The sequence below is a fragment of the Cucurbita pepo genome, chromosome 16 (genome assembly GCF_057944985.1).
Source record: "Cucurbita pepo subsp. pepo isolate OVF chromosome 16, ASM5794498v1, whole genome shotgun sequence".
Lineage (NCBI taxonomy): Eukaryota > Viridiplantae > Streptophyta > Magnoliopsida > Cucurbitales > Cucurbitaceae > Cucurbita > Cucurbita pepo.
The window spans coordinates 1686926-1701667 of NC_141813.1; the positions used below are offsets into that span (position 1 = coordinate 1686926).

General features: G+C 39.1%; 1 protein-coding gene and 1 pseudogene across 3 annotated transcripts; both read right to left on the minus strand.

Moving 5' to 3' along the window:
* Window positions 1-1708: 1708 nt before the first annotated feature.
* LOC111777118 (Plant invertase/pectin methylesterase inhibitor superfamily) lies at window positions 1709-5345 on the minus strand. Its single transcript, XM_023656571.2, has 2 exons — window positions 4220-5345; window positions 1709-2463 (listed from the first exon to the last, which is right to left on the minus strand). Exons 1-2 carry the CDS (start codon window positions 5265-5267, stop codon window positions 1751-1753), a joined length of 1761 nt encoding a protein of 586 aa, XP_023512339.2. The 5' UTR covers window positions 5268-5345; the 3' UTR covers window positions 1709-1750.
* Window positions 5346-10320: 4975 nt separating this feature from the next.
* On the minus strand, window positions 10321-13955 carry LOC111777173 (putative pentatricopeptide repeat-containing protein At3g23330 pseudogene; annotated as a pseudogene). Of its 2 annotated transcripts, XR_015412086.1 has the most exons (4): window positions 13742-13955; window positions 11531-13670; window positions 10622-10725; window positions 10321-10540 (listed from the first exon to the last, which is right to left on the minus strand). The product of XR_015412086.1 is annotated as a putative pentatricopeptide repeat-containing protein At3g23330 pseudogene, transcript variant X2 (transcript). The 2 variants fall into 2 exon arrangements; XR_002812351.2 differs by having other exon boundaries at window positions 11531-13955.
* Between the last annotated feature and the right edge of the window lie 787 nt (window positions 13956-14742).

Genomic DNA, 14742 nt, shown 5'->3' on the forward strand with positions numbered 1-14742 from the left:
GGATATTGGGCCCTGAAGGGTGTGGATTGTGAGATTCCACATTGACTGGAGAGAGGAACAAGTGCTAGCGAGGACACTGGGCCCTGAAGAAGGGTGCATTGTGAGATCCCACATCAATTGGAGAGGGAAACGAGTGCCAACGTGGACACTTGGCCCCGAAGGGGGTAGATTGTGAGATCCTACATTGATTGGAGAAGGGAACGATTGCTAGCAAGGACGCTTGGCCTTGAAGGAGTAGATTGTGAGATCCCACATCGATTGGAGAGGAAAACGAGTGCTAGCGAGAATGCACATTATAAAGACCTAGCATACACATTATAAAGACCTCGAGGGAAAGTTTGACGTGTTTTAAAATCTCGAAAGGAAAACTCAAAGAAGACAATATCTGCTAACAGTGTACACTAATCTTTCTCTATATGATTTACATTTCCAACCGGCAACTTTTAAGTGCTAAGCACTTAACATAATGAGTCTCCTACAAAATAGCTAATCTCTTAGAGCTCGTTAACCAGGCCAAGATGTTGCGAGACGGGAGTAATCAATTTATAACGTGTATCAGTTTGTTCTATAAACAATAACTTCACACGCTAAACTGAATATAGCTACTTGCACACATCAATATTTTTTTTTAAAAAAAATCAATACTATCGAAAATGGATAAATGAAGGTTGAACATACCGAAAAAAAACACACCTTCTTTGATTAACGATTCAACTTGATTTATTCTCCAAAATTGATAAGCTCGAAGATAATTCTATTCCTCAAGAATCATGAAAAAGTGATCAATTATGCAAAGAGAATCTTACGAACAAAAAATTTGAAAATTTATAGCCATAACTTATAAGTTCTCCGCCGAAGCTCCTACGATGGGCTTATGCGATTCTTTTCTTCACATTGTCTCTACCAATCTCTTACCCGTTATTCATAGAGAAAAAAAACCCGTCCATCCATTTTACTAAAACAACCTATGACTCTGATAGCCTAGTATCTAGGTTCTACTAATTAACCCAAGCTCAAATTAGGATTCCGGTTTGGAAACTTCAAGGATCTTCATCATTCGACCCCATTGAGGCTCTCATTGGCTATCAGTTGTCAACGTTCGTATTCTCAAAGATCAACTATACAAAAGAGATCCTGATAGCCAATGAGACGTATAGGTTGAGTATGATAGAAGAGATGCAATCTCATCATGGTTCCAACTCATAATTTCATCATACTCGTGGTTCATTACTCTCATTTGACCAAGTTCGGGAGCAACTCTTGTGGTTCATTACTCTCATTTGACCAAGTTCATAACTAAGCAATAGTTGGAGATCCCTCCCATATTCGTTCATTCATTACAGGTCCCAACCCTGTCCATACCAGCTCATAATACTCTATCATAATCGAGATAGGTTCACTACTAAAAATACTAAGCCGACCCCGACTCAACAACCCATTGAACCTCTTACCTAAATAACAACGGTGTACTAGAAAATTATGCACCACACATTGACGATTATGCACCATTTTGGACCCCTCCACTTCATATAATTCAAACATTTCAACTAACAATTTAACCCACTCCCCCATTACTTTTCAACTAATTTTCTCATACAAAACTCGAGAGGCTTTGAGTCAACTTCAATGTATAGTTCAATCAGAAGAACAGAGATAGCCGTTCATCCTAATTTGATATTCATGTGAGAGAAGTGGTGGATTATTTTGACACTTTATAGAGAAGTTTGTGATTACAAAGGGAACTATAAATCTAATTTATCGTTTTTGATTCTTCAGAAGAGTGCGATGAAGGAATCCATTCGTCTCCCTGAATGAAATTCTGAACAGAGTAACTATAAACATGTTGTGCTGGTATCTGACTACTCCACTCGACTCGTTCCGAGGTTTTGGACCCTGTCCCGGAGTTCTCAAACTCCCCATAGTAAAGAGTTTTCAAAGCAAAGTCCCCAGTCCACGGCATCCACCCCGCCGGAGAAACAAGAGCCTCGAGATTACAATGTATGAAAACCGTCCTCGAGTACTCCTTCCATGGCCTCCCCAAGAAGTTCTTGTGCACTTTAGGCTTGCTGTAGTACAATGCCATGTACTCCTGAGTACCATTTATGAGACAATTCTGGAACACAAAACCAGTTGTTTGAGCTGGGTCTGTCCTGCCGTGAGCAGTGACGGCGTTGTTCTCGCCTTTCTCGGGCTTGAGCTGTCGAGGACGGACAAGGATCTCGCAGTCCTGGAAGATGGAAGCTGAGTTTCCAAAGATGAAATCTACGTTGCCTTGAATCTTGCAGGATTTGTAGAATTGGCGGAGGGAATGAGCATAGAGAGTGTCTTGGTTGCCTAGAAACTCACAGTCTTGAATCACTGAGAGATCACTGTCTGATCTAAACGCCACAGCCTGATGGGCATCAGGGCCTGCTGTGTTTTGAATGGTCAGACCACTGGCCATGAATCCATCACCGACGACTCCTGCACATACATATCAATATCAACAAATGGGCAACATTTTTACATCTTTTGAGTATCAATCAGTATACTACTCAGATCCAAGATCCAATTCCGCTCAACCATATTACATTCACTAATTTATAAGTAAGAAATACATCTTTATTGGTACGAGAACTTTTGGAGAAGCTCAAAAATAAAACCACAAGAGCTTATATCATACATACTATTGTGGAGGGTCGTGATTCCTAACATGGTATCAGAGTCATACCCTTAACTTAGTCATGTCAATAGAATCCTCAAATGTCTGACAAAGAAGTTATGAGCCTCGAAGGTGTAGTCAAAAGTGACTTGAACAAAGGGTGAAATTTGTTTGAGGACTTCCAAGAAGGAGTCGAGCCTCGATTAAGGGGAGGTTGTTCGAGAGCTCCATAGGCCTTAGGGGAAGCTCTATAGTTTCGATTAAGCGAAAGATGTTCGAGGGCTCCATAGGCCTCAAGGAAGGCTACTTTGTTCGAGGACTACAGAGAAAGAGTCGAGCCTTAATTAAGGAGAGGTGGTTCAAGGGCTCCATAAGCCTTAGGGGAGCCTCTATAGTCTCAATTAAGGGGAAGCTGATCAATGGCTGCATAGGCCTAAGGAGAGGCTCTATAGTCTCGATTAAGGGGAAGTTGATCGAGGGCTTCGTAGGCCTCAGGAGAGGCTCTATAGTCTCGATTAAGGGGAAGTTGATCGAGGGCTTCATAGGCCTCAGGAGAGGCTCTATAGTCTCGATTAAGGGGAAGTTGATCGAGGGCTTCATAGGCCTCAGGAAAGGCTCTATAGTCTCGATTAAGGGGAAGTTGATCGAGGGCTTCATAGGCCTCAGGAGAGGCTCTATAGTCTCGATTAAGGGGAAGTTGATCGAGGGCTTCATAGGCCTCAGGAAAGGCTCTATAGTCTCGATTAAGGGGAAGTTGATCGAGGGCTTCATAGGCCTCAGGAGAGGCTCTATAGTCTCGATTAAGGGGAAGTTGATCGAGGGCTTTATAGGCCTCAGGAGAGGCTCTATAGTCTCGATTAAGGGGAAGTTGATCGAGGGCTTCATAGGCCTCAGGAAAGGCTCTATAGTCTCGATTAAGGGGAAGTTGATCGAGGGCTTCATAGGCCTCAGGAGAGGCTCTATAGTCTCGATTAAGGGGAAGTTGATCGAGGGCTTCATAGGCCTCAGGAAAGGCTCTATAGTCTCGATTAAGGGGAAGTTGATCGAGGGCTTCATAGGCCTCAGGAGAGGCTCTATAGTCTCGATTAAGGGGAAGTTGATCGAGGGCTTTATAGGCCTCAGGAGAGGCTCTATAGTCTCGATTAAGGGGAAGTTGATCGAGGGCTTCATAGGCCTCAGGAAAGGCTCTATAGTCTCGATTAAGGGGAAGTTGATCGAGGGCTTCATAGGCCTCAGGAGAGGCTCTATAGTCTCGATTAAGGAGAAGTTGATCGAGGGCTCCATAGGCTCAACATTGTACTTTATTCAATGGGAGGATTGTTGGGAGGAAATCCCGAGCTTATGCTCAAAGTGAACAATAGTGGACAATATCATACAAGTGAACAATAGTGGACAATATCATACAAGTGCATAGAGGGTCGTAAAGGATTGTTTCTAACTTTAAGGAAGGCAGCTGGAAAGGGAAAATCAGAGTGGCCAAAGTTCAACAGAGCGTGTTTCATCAAGTCAATTTGAAATAGATGACATTATCAACAACAGCTAAGCTAAGAATTTGAAGAAAAAAGAAGAAAAACTCACCGACGGTGGCAGTGTTGTAAGTGGAAATCCCAGGCTGGCCGACATTCAAAGACCCCGTGATCACCGTTTTCCCCATCCCATCTCCCAAGAACACCACATTCTTCTTCTCCAACGGAACCCTCACGATTTCATCATAAACACCTTCCTTAATATGAATCACAAATCGCTTCCCCATCGCATTATCCGGCGCCGCGTTCACAGCTTCCTGAACAGTTTTATAACATCCCCCTGCACCGTCTTTGCACACCGTCGCGCTAGCATCTACCTTCGATGGGAACCCGCCGCTAAACCCTAACCCAGATCCACCGCTACTACCTTCCCAGAATCCATCGCGCTCAGTCCTCGGCGGCGTCCACGCCGCCGTATCGTTACCAGAAATGTCGTAAGCCGCCAACATACTAAGGGCGTTACTGGTAAGGCCAATGAGAGAGTCAAGAAACGCCATGGTTTTGTTCACAGATTGGGTATCGTTGGCGTACTTAAGCGCGGACCAGCAATCGTAATGGTAGAGAAGAGACGCGCTCATCCAAGCGCGCGCGTCCTTGGTTCGACCTCGCCGAACAGCATCGTTGGTAAGAGAAATTCGATACTCGGAAAATCGCAGAACCTCGAGGCAATTCTTAGCAGCGGTGGTTCGATTCGGACTATCGGTAGAGGAATCGAGAATCTGCTTGACCATGGACTTCGCGGAGGCTAGACCGTCAGAGGAGACGGCGATGGCGGATTGAATGATCTGGAGAGTGGTGGGATTGGGAGGAAGAGAAGGGGAATGAGAAAGGGAAGATCCGCATTGGTCGGGGAAACGTGTGGCCTTGCAGGCACGGAGGGTTTCCTCGGAGGATGGAGAGTTGGTGAAATGGAATGAGTGGTGGTGGTGGTGGTGGTGGACGGCGGAGGAGGAGAGGGAGAGGAAGAAGAAGAGGGAGAGGAAGGAGAGGAAGGAGAGGAAGGAGAGGGCGGCCATGGAGAGGAAGAGGAAAGTGGATTTGGCGGTGGCGAATTGAAACGGAAATGGAAATGGAGTTGTTCTGGGGAGAGGATTGGGCATGGCGGGAGTATTTATAGTGGAGGAATGTAGAGAGAGAAAGTGAGGAGAGAGAAAGGGGTTATGGAGGTGAAGGTCACGGGCACAGACAGACAGAGAGAGACCAAAACAAACCTCACGGGCGGACTTTCCTTTTTCCCTTTTTCGTTCCCATTTTCTATTTCTAATTCTTTTTAGCTCGGTTCCATCCGGTTCGATCCGGTCGGGTTCGAACCATGTTTAAATTCAACTCAATTGTCCAATTGGATTCGGTCGGGTTCGAACCATGTTTAAATTCAACTCAATTGTCCGGTTGGATTAGGTCGGGTTCAAACCATGTTTAAATTCAACTCAATTATCCAGTTGGATTAGGTCTGGTTCGAACCGAACCATGTTTAAATTCAACTTAATGGTTCGAGTTGTAATTTTTTTCAACCTAAACAAATTTTTTTAGGTTAAATTAGGTTGGGTGAGCGGTAAGGTTCACAACTTTTATTATTACTTATTTTTAAATATGTAATTAAAATTTAGCACGGGAATATTTTTTAAATTAAATAGAAATTAAATTTTATTATTTAATAATTGTTTTATGCCATACAATCTAGATTTAGTTACCATAATTCAATGTAATAATTTGTTTATAAATTTAAAACCAACTATATCTGGTAAATATTTTTATTAAGGTATATTTATAATTAGTTATAAGAAAATACAATATTATATATAATTAAAAACTTTCTTAAATTATAAAGTTTAATGGTAGACAAATTAATTTTATATTTAATAAATTTGTTAATTTTTCTAAAATTGTCCAAACACACAAATGGAAAGGTTGCATTAAGAATTATATTTTAATTTTCTTTATTTTAGTATTTTTAAAATATCAATTTATATATATATATATATATATATATATATATGTATGTATATGGAGGAAGGACACGAGTCTCTCAATTAGTACCTAGCTCGGTAGCTTGTATTGAACAATTGATAAGAGATTACAAGACACTCTGTAAAATACTACTAAACTTTGCTACTTAGATTGCTTCGTATTTCGTGCGATGAAAACCTTGTTAGGGTGGAGGGTATTTATCGGAAAGGCTATACAATTTATTTGTATAATATTTGACCTATCTTTATTCTTACCGTACCTAAATCATTAATATATATATATATATATATATATATATATATATATATATATATATATATATAATAGGCTCGTATAATTATTAGGTTTGACCCTATTGAACTAGTGATGTATTTTAACAGTTTGTGTCAGTTGTACGTGTTTGGTGCTCTTCTTTGGTTTGACTCTCAAGGCATCACTAAGAGGTCAATCGTTTGCCTAGTCCACGTGGCTCTTTGTTAATGATATTTAGTACCAAATTATAGTTTACCAGATATATCATATTATAAGGCAAATATCTAGATATTTGCGTTCTTATCAGAGGTATCTTTTCATTTATTGTTATTTTCATATCCTTGTAATTTATTTGATTATAAATAAATAACTTTTACACATCATTTAGGTGTGGTGGATTAAACAAACATTCTCATGGTATCAGAGTCCTTTCGGTTTAACAACCTCGATCCTTTCTTTTCAATGGCTTTTGAATCCTCTATTATTCTTCCCCACCACCCCTGTTGGCTTTGACGCGACAGGGGCAGTCTCCATGGGTGCCACAAACGGAGCCAATTGATTACTCTTCGACTCCACCTTTTGACCTCCAAATCATCCTTCACTGTACTTTGTATATACAAATCTCAACCATACTAAACTTACGCAACCAAAACCGTTGTTAAATAAAATAGTTAGAATACGTGTTCTTTCTTATTTTATGTTATGTTTAAGAATATTATGTGATGCATGTGCGTCTAGTACGTAAATCCATATATGTAACGATCAGACATTGATGGGTCATGCATGATCATAATGAGAGACATGCCACGTACACATATGCATGTCTCATCAGTAAACTTTTGTCGAGAAAAGAATGGAAGTATGATAGGCATCATAACAATGTACCAGATTTGAAAACTCGAGACCTCATGCATGTTGTATGACACAAACCCGAGATACTTGAATGATATATTAATGGAAAATCCAAACGGACACGACACGACAAGCTTATAGTACACTCCCGGCAACTTTACATTGCTTAAAAGGTATAGGATCATAATAATTTCAAAAAATTAAATTAAAAGAAAAAAAAAAAGTTGAGATTCCAGGCTGGCCCACATTCAAGGAGCACGTAATGACCATTTTGCCCATCCTGTCTTCTTCTCCGACTAGACCCAGACGGCGGCCTGAATTATCTGCAGCGGCGGGGAATTCCGGGGGAGGCGGCGGTTGTGGTGGCGGAAATGGAGGATGACAGTGGCGATTTCAGTAACAAACGCACGTGATTGCAATTAATGCGAATTCATTAATTTTATTTTGTATTGTTATTATTACTATTTATTATTATTATTATTATTATTATTATTATACCATTTATTATTATTTTCCAATAGCATTATTATATTAATGTCATTTATTATTCTATTTTTGATTTAATAATATCAACATTATTCAAAATAATAAATAAATAAATAAATAAATAAATTCTATTAGTGGAGTTCCTTTAACAAAGTAACTCGTGGCTAATCGCACTTTGTAGTGCTAGATGGAAATTATTTTTTTAGGGATATTAAAGTAATTCGATAACCGACCAATTTAGACTACTTAATTCAAGCCGAGTTCAGTAAGATTTTTTTTTTCCCCTGATTTCGGTTGGGTTGAATTTTTAAAAAATAAAATATTTGAGTTAATTTGCTTATTGACATTTTTTTCCGTTGGATTTGAGAATATTCGGTGAAACCACGACATCTACATGGTGTAAAAATTCAAATATGATATATATGGTAAATCTCTAATGCTGTATCCTTTGTTAGACGAACACGACTTTCTACAATGATATGATATTGTCCACTTTGAGTATAAGCTCTTATGACTTTGCTTTCGGTTTCTCCAAAAGGCCTCATACCAATGAAGAGTGTATTCTTTGATTATAAACCCACGACCATTTCCTAAATTAACCGATGTGGGACACTTTCATCCAACATCCTTAACATCCAAATTAACCCAACCAACCCGAAAAAAGGGTTACAAGCCTACTCCATCATATTCTAAGATTATTATGAAAATTAAGAATATTTAACGTTTGTAATTAATGTTAGCAATGCATTGAAACTTATGAATGTTTTATAAGATTTTATTATTAATATAATGTATTACGAATAAATATGATTTTTTTTAAAAAATAATTAAAAAAATCCAACTTAACTCGAAAAAGAGAGTTAGTTTGGGTTAGGTCGTGAACTCTGTTCGAATTGCTCCGATTACTAATTCAACTAAAATTTTCTTACCAATAAAAAAAAAAAAAAAAATCATTTTATATTTAAATCAGTGATAAAAATCTTTTTATATATTTAAGTTAAAAAATTAAATAAAAGTAGAAGTAGATGAAAAATGAAAAATGAAAAATGATTTGAAATTAATAATATATGTAATTAAAATGAAAGTCTAATATTAATTATATATCATTCTAATAATTATAATATTCAATAATGGAAGTATTAATATGGAAACTTATTTATGAAATAATTTTTTCAACTATAACTGATAGAAAAATCCCAACAAACTACGTATTTATATGGAAAGTAACATATAAATTTTTGCAACATAATTGCGAAAAATCCCAACAAATTTTTGTCACGAATATTCTCATAATCTAATCTATATTAGAACACATCATAATTTGAATTGAAATAGAAAGAATGATTTGTCCGTTTCTGCAACTGGGTTCCATTTTTTCGACTTATGAAGCTACCCATTTACTCCAACAAATTGGTTAGGAGAGAAATATTTGTAAGAGTAGGGCCACCTGCAGCAGATATTGTCTTTTTTGAATTTTTACTTTTGGAGATTTTTAAAACGTGTTTGCTATGGAGAGTTTCCATACCTTTATCTAATGATTTGGATCCCACGTCGGTTGGGGAGGAGAACGAAACATTCTTTATAAGGGTGTGGAAACCTCACCCTAGTGCGTTTAAAAAACCTTGAAGGAAAACTTGAAAAGGAAACCACAAAGAGAACAATAACTACTAGCTGTGGGCTTGGACTTTTACAGATCGTAACCAGAGTCCGACACTAGCAAGGAGGCTAAGCCCCGAAGGTGAGGACACAAGGCGGTGTGCTAACAAAAACGCTGACCCTAAAAGGGAGTGGTTTGGGAGTCCCACATCAATTGGAGAAGGGAACGAGTACCAGCATGGATGCTGGGCCCCAAAAGAGGGTTGATTGGCAGGTCCCACATTGATTGAATAAGCGGACAAGTGCCAGGAAGAACGCTAGGCCCCAAAAGAGAGTGGATTGTGAGATCCCACATCGGTTAGGGAGGAGAACAAAACGTTTTTTATAAAGGCATAGAAACCTCCCATACGTTTTAAAAATTTTGAGGGGAAGCCTAAAAGGAAATGTTCGAAGAGGACAATATTTACTTATGGTGGACTTAGTGACCGAATTAATACAAGTTTTGAAGCATTCCTTGAAATTGTTGTTTGTAAGCATTAGGTTATATGATGATTGAGACCATAAGTAATTCCAGTAGAATCATGACATTCGATAGAGATGCTTCGTTTAATAGAAAGTGGTTTAAGTTCTGGAAGCCTAAGGGTGAATCGGGTGGGCTGGATCTTCAGTTGGTATCATGTGTTTCTGGTCATTGGATTACTGATTACTGCTGGTTATATTCATGTTATCCCGATTATGGCTATATCAACCTAACCCCACTACTACCGCTAGCAGATATTGTCTCCTTTAAGTTTTTTCTTCAAGTCTCCTCTCAAGATTTTTAAAACGCATTTATTAGAGAGAGGTTTCACACCCTTATAAAGAACAAAGCGCAAGAATTTCATCACGTGTTTTTATCATGACATCAACCAAAGACTTGCAAGTTATTATCTGCTTGCCATTGTGATCCATTTTTTCAGATAATTCTACTGATAAGTTCATCAAACCAAGTGCCACAGAGATCCCAAAAACTTTCAAACTTCAAATCTAACTAACATGCAATAGCCTGACATCTAATGGATTAAACAGATGAACAATGGCAAGAAGCAAGAAGAAGAGACTACTTGTTTTTTGGCAACAGAATCATCAATAAAAGTAAGTTTTTGTTCTTGAAGAAGTTGAAGAAATACCTTGGGGTTGAAGCAAATTTCCACTTAAGAAAATCCAAGTCCCTCTTGCCCTAGCCAAAACAATTCTCAAACTCAAAACATAATTTGGCTGGCATAGATGACTTTTGAACTAATTTCTCAAACTGAAATACCTTGGTGTCGGAGTTTGAAGTAGGGTTAATGATGTGCATGGTGGGTTTATGATGGGCGTGATGTCCTTTTGATGAGTTGAAGATATAGATGCTCTTACACGTCCCTGCCATATGAACCAACACATTGCAATAAGGTAATATGAACTTCAAGAAAGAAGTGACAAAAACATTGTTTAAATTACCACAAGATAAATTCAAGTTGCAATTCATGCCACACTAGTGAAATGTCTCATGGAAGGTCAAGGGTGTTCTTTTGAGACTAAATAAAACCATGTATGTTGTCTTTGTAACGTAGAGTTTAACAATGTAGTAAAAAGAGTATTGGTGCTTTCTTAGTTTCTTTGTAATTTTATATAGTTTAGATTGCATACTTCGAGTCATTTAAGCTTGTCTTGATCAATCTTCCCTGTGAAGTGATTCAAATCTCAAACAAGTGTTCTTACCTTGAGATATTTGACCAACAAAGTGAACCAAATCTTACTTTTCCTTGCGATGATTCCTTGTCGTTTTGAGATTCGTGGATATATTTAGATCCAAAGATCTTATTCTTCAATAAAGTTGTTAGATCAAATTTTCAAGAGTTGCAATCATTCTAGATTTGTATATCCAAGACGTTTACGAAGGTTCTTAGATTCAACTTGCTAGGGTTACCATGTTCGAACCCAGAGGTTGAAGACTTGAAGCAAGAGAAATGGATTCAGAGTCCAGAGAGAGATTTAGCAGGAGACTAAAATATTCAAAGAATAAGCTTATTTCTTGTAGTGTTTGTCCAGTAATGAAAAAACTATTAGCTAAAGTTTTCATCTGCAGTATAAAGTCATTAATGCTGAACGAGCCTTTAGTAATCTTAACGACAGTATTTGAGAATTTTTAATAATACCTAAGTTGCAACAAGATTGAAATGCGTACCTTGGGTTCGATTTAATACAGCTTGTACTGCTAATCTCAACAGGTTGTGTGGAGAGATCGCTTAGTGGCGTCTATGTTGAATCAACCAAGAAACTTTCTATAACGGCCCCAATCCACCGCTAGCAGATATTTTCTTCTCAGTGGAAACCTTTCCCTCAAAGTTTTTAAAACGCGTTTACTAGGGAAAGGCTTCCACACCCTTACAAAGAATGTCTCATTCTACTCCCCAACCGATGTGGGATCTCACAATCCACCCCCTTCGAACCACAGCGTCCTTGTTGGCGCTCGTTCCCTTCTCCAATCGATGTAGGACCCCCCAATCTACCTCCCTTCAGGGCCCAGCGTCCTTGCTGGCACACCGCCTCATGTCCACCCCCATCGAGACTCAACCTTATCGCTAGCACATCGTCTAGTGTATGGCTCTTATACCATTTGTAATGCCCCGAGCCCACCATTAGCAGATATTGTCATCTCTATGAAAAATCTCTCCCTCAAGGCTTTTAAAACGCATCTATTAAGGAGAAGTTTCCACACCCTTTGTTCTCCTCCCTGATCGATGTGGGATCTCACACCTTCAAGATTATGCGCACATACAACCGAAGCACTAGTGGTCTCTAGAAAATGTGATCATTTCTGTCAATTGATACATCAACCAATCATAGAACAACTCGAGTTCCGGCTGGTTGCTACAGAATTTGTGATAACCATTGAGCTTTTATTCCTTTACTTCAAGTCGTTTAACAGTTTACACTGGCTTGTTTTACTGCACTTAGCGTTTCAAATATTCTCAACCCCAAAGGATGAGACTTGTCTCCTCCATAGAATTTATGTACAACTCCTTCAATGGTTATCCAGCTACAACCAGGGAGTTTCGTCAAACCCAGCTCTCTCATCTTCTCTCTAGTCAGCGAAACGCCATGCGACATACCAAGAGATTCATATATACCAATCAAAGCTATAAAATTGCTTGGATTCATAGGTTCCAACTTGAAAAGCTGGTTAGCTGCAATTTCTCCTATCTCAATGTTCTTATGCATCATACAACCAGAAAGCAGAGCACCCCAAATGCTTGCTGCGGCGGTGTGTTTCATATTTCTTATCAACATAAACGCTTCCTGCAGAAAGCCAAAGCGACTCAGAAGATCAACAACACAAGCATAATGTTCTACCGTCAGTTCAACCTCATAATCTGAAACAAAAGACTTGAAAATTCTCCACCCTTCATTGATGTAACCTGCATGACTGCAACTAGCCAAAATGGCTGTTAGTGTTACAGAATTGGGTTGGATTCCACAATCCTTCATTTTGTTAAACAGTGCCAAGGATTTCTCTCCTTTCCCATGAGCCCCATAACAAGATATCATTGTTGTCCATGTAACAATATTCATGCTACTCATATTCCTAAAGACATTTTCAGCATCAAACAGGCTCCCACACTTTGAATACATATCAATCAATGAGTTCCCAATAGCAACATCAGCAACAAATAATTGACTCTTCAAAACTAAGCAATGAATTTCTTTGCCTTTTCTCAAATCTCCTTCCCCTCCACAAGCATTCAAAACGCTAGGAATTGTCATGATATCCATCCTCACTCCTTCAAAGAGCATGCGCTTGAAACAATCCAATGCATCTCCATAAAGCCCAGCCCTCCCATACCCAGAAATCATTGAGTTCCAAGAAATTGTATCTTTCAAAATCATATTATCAAACACCTTCTTAGCATCTCCCACAACCCCATATTTGGCATAGAAGTCCAAAACCGTACTGGCTACCACAACATATCCTTCAAACCCCAGCCTAATGGTCCAACAATGAAGTCTCTTCCCCATATAAACATCTCCTATACCAACGCTAACCTTAAACATCTGGGGCAAAGTATAGTGATCAGGCAGAGAACCAAGGCCCCTAAACTCGTTAAACACATTAATTGCATCAAAATGTAAAGAACTATGAACATAAGAAGCAATCAAGATATTCCAGGAGTGCATGTTTCTGTGAGTCATTTTGTCAAACACCTTGCGGGCGTCATGCAGAACCCCACATTTGCAATACACCAAAAGGAGATCTGTCACAAGAGTTAAATGTGGAATCAAACCATGGATGAGGATTTGAGCGTGTGCTTGCTTTGCTTGGACAACTGCATTAAGACGAGCACAGTTTCTGAAAATTAAAGAGAAACGAGAAGTGCTCTGAGACATGGATGCCTACCAAAATCACAGAATAGCCCAGAAATATAAGCTGAAAGCTTTTAAGGTCTAAATGAGTCGCCGGTAGTGTAGACCGCTCGTGGTTGCGCCGCTGTAGCTCGCCGGAGAAGGAAGGTCAGCAAGGGGTGAATTTGACGGCAAAAGGGTGAAATTGTTTAGTAAGTTACCCACGTTTTGTTGGTAGGGACGCTCCACAACTTTTCCTTTCTCATTATCCTTCCAATAAAAGGCGCGAGAAAAAGAGAATGTAATACGAGCTTGACACTGTTGGGCTAGTGATAATATTTTAACATAATCTTCTCGAGTTACTTCTTGCGTACCTCTTCTCAATAGTTCCTCATCCACATCATTTCTTTCCAACTTCAACTATTGTCACATACTCAGCTTTACTAGATGAAAGAGTAACGCAATTCTAAAGCCGGAACGTCTAACTCGCAGTTCCATCTACTGTTTGCTAGAGTCTACATCTCCACTCAGATCAACATCCACGAAACCCTGTAGAGCTATTTTGTCATTTCAACAACAAAGTCGTTTCAGGGGTTGCACAACTCACACACTCGATCTAGACGAAGAACACGAAGAAGAGCTATTTTGTCATTTCAACAACAAAGTCGTTTCAGGGGTTGCACAACTCACACACTCGATCTAGACGAAGAACACGAAGAAGAGCTATTTTGTCATTTCAACAACAAAGTCGTTTCAGGGGTTGCACAACTCACACATTCGATCTAGACGAAGAACACGAAGAAGAGCTATTTTGTCATTTCAACAACAAAGTCGTTTCAGGGGTTGCACAACTCACACACTCGATCTAGACGAAGAACACGAAGAAGAGCTATTTTGTCATTTCAACAACAAAGTCGTTTCAGGGTTGCACAACTCACACACTCGATCTAGACGAAGAACACGAAGAACAAGAAACATGATAGGGAAACCAAATGGAACTTACAAAGAAATCCCATTGAGAATACCACAAAATTATACATTTTTTTAATTGGACAG

Excerpts from the sequence above, each read along its gene's own strand:
- LOC111777118 (XM_023656571.2), bottom strand. The coding sequence starts at position 5,267 with ATGCCCAATCCTCTCCCCAGAACAACTCCATTTCCATTTCCGTTTCAA. Across the intron at positions 2,464-4,219 it reads TTACAACACTGCCACCGTCG|GAGTCGTCGGTGATGGATTC; the intron begins GTGAGTTTTTCT and ends ATGTATGTGCAG.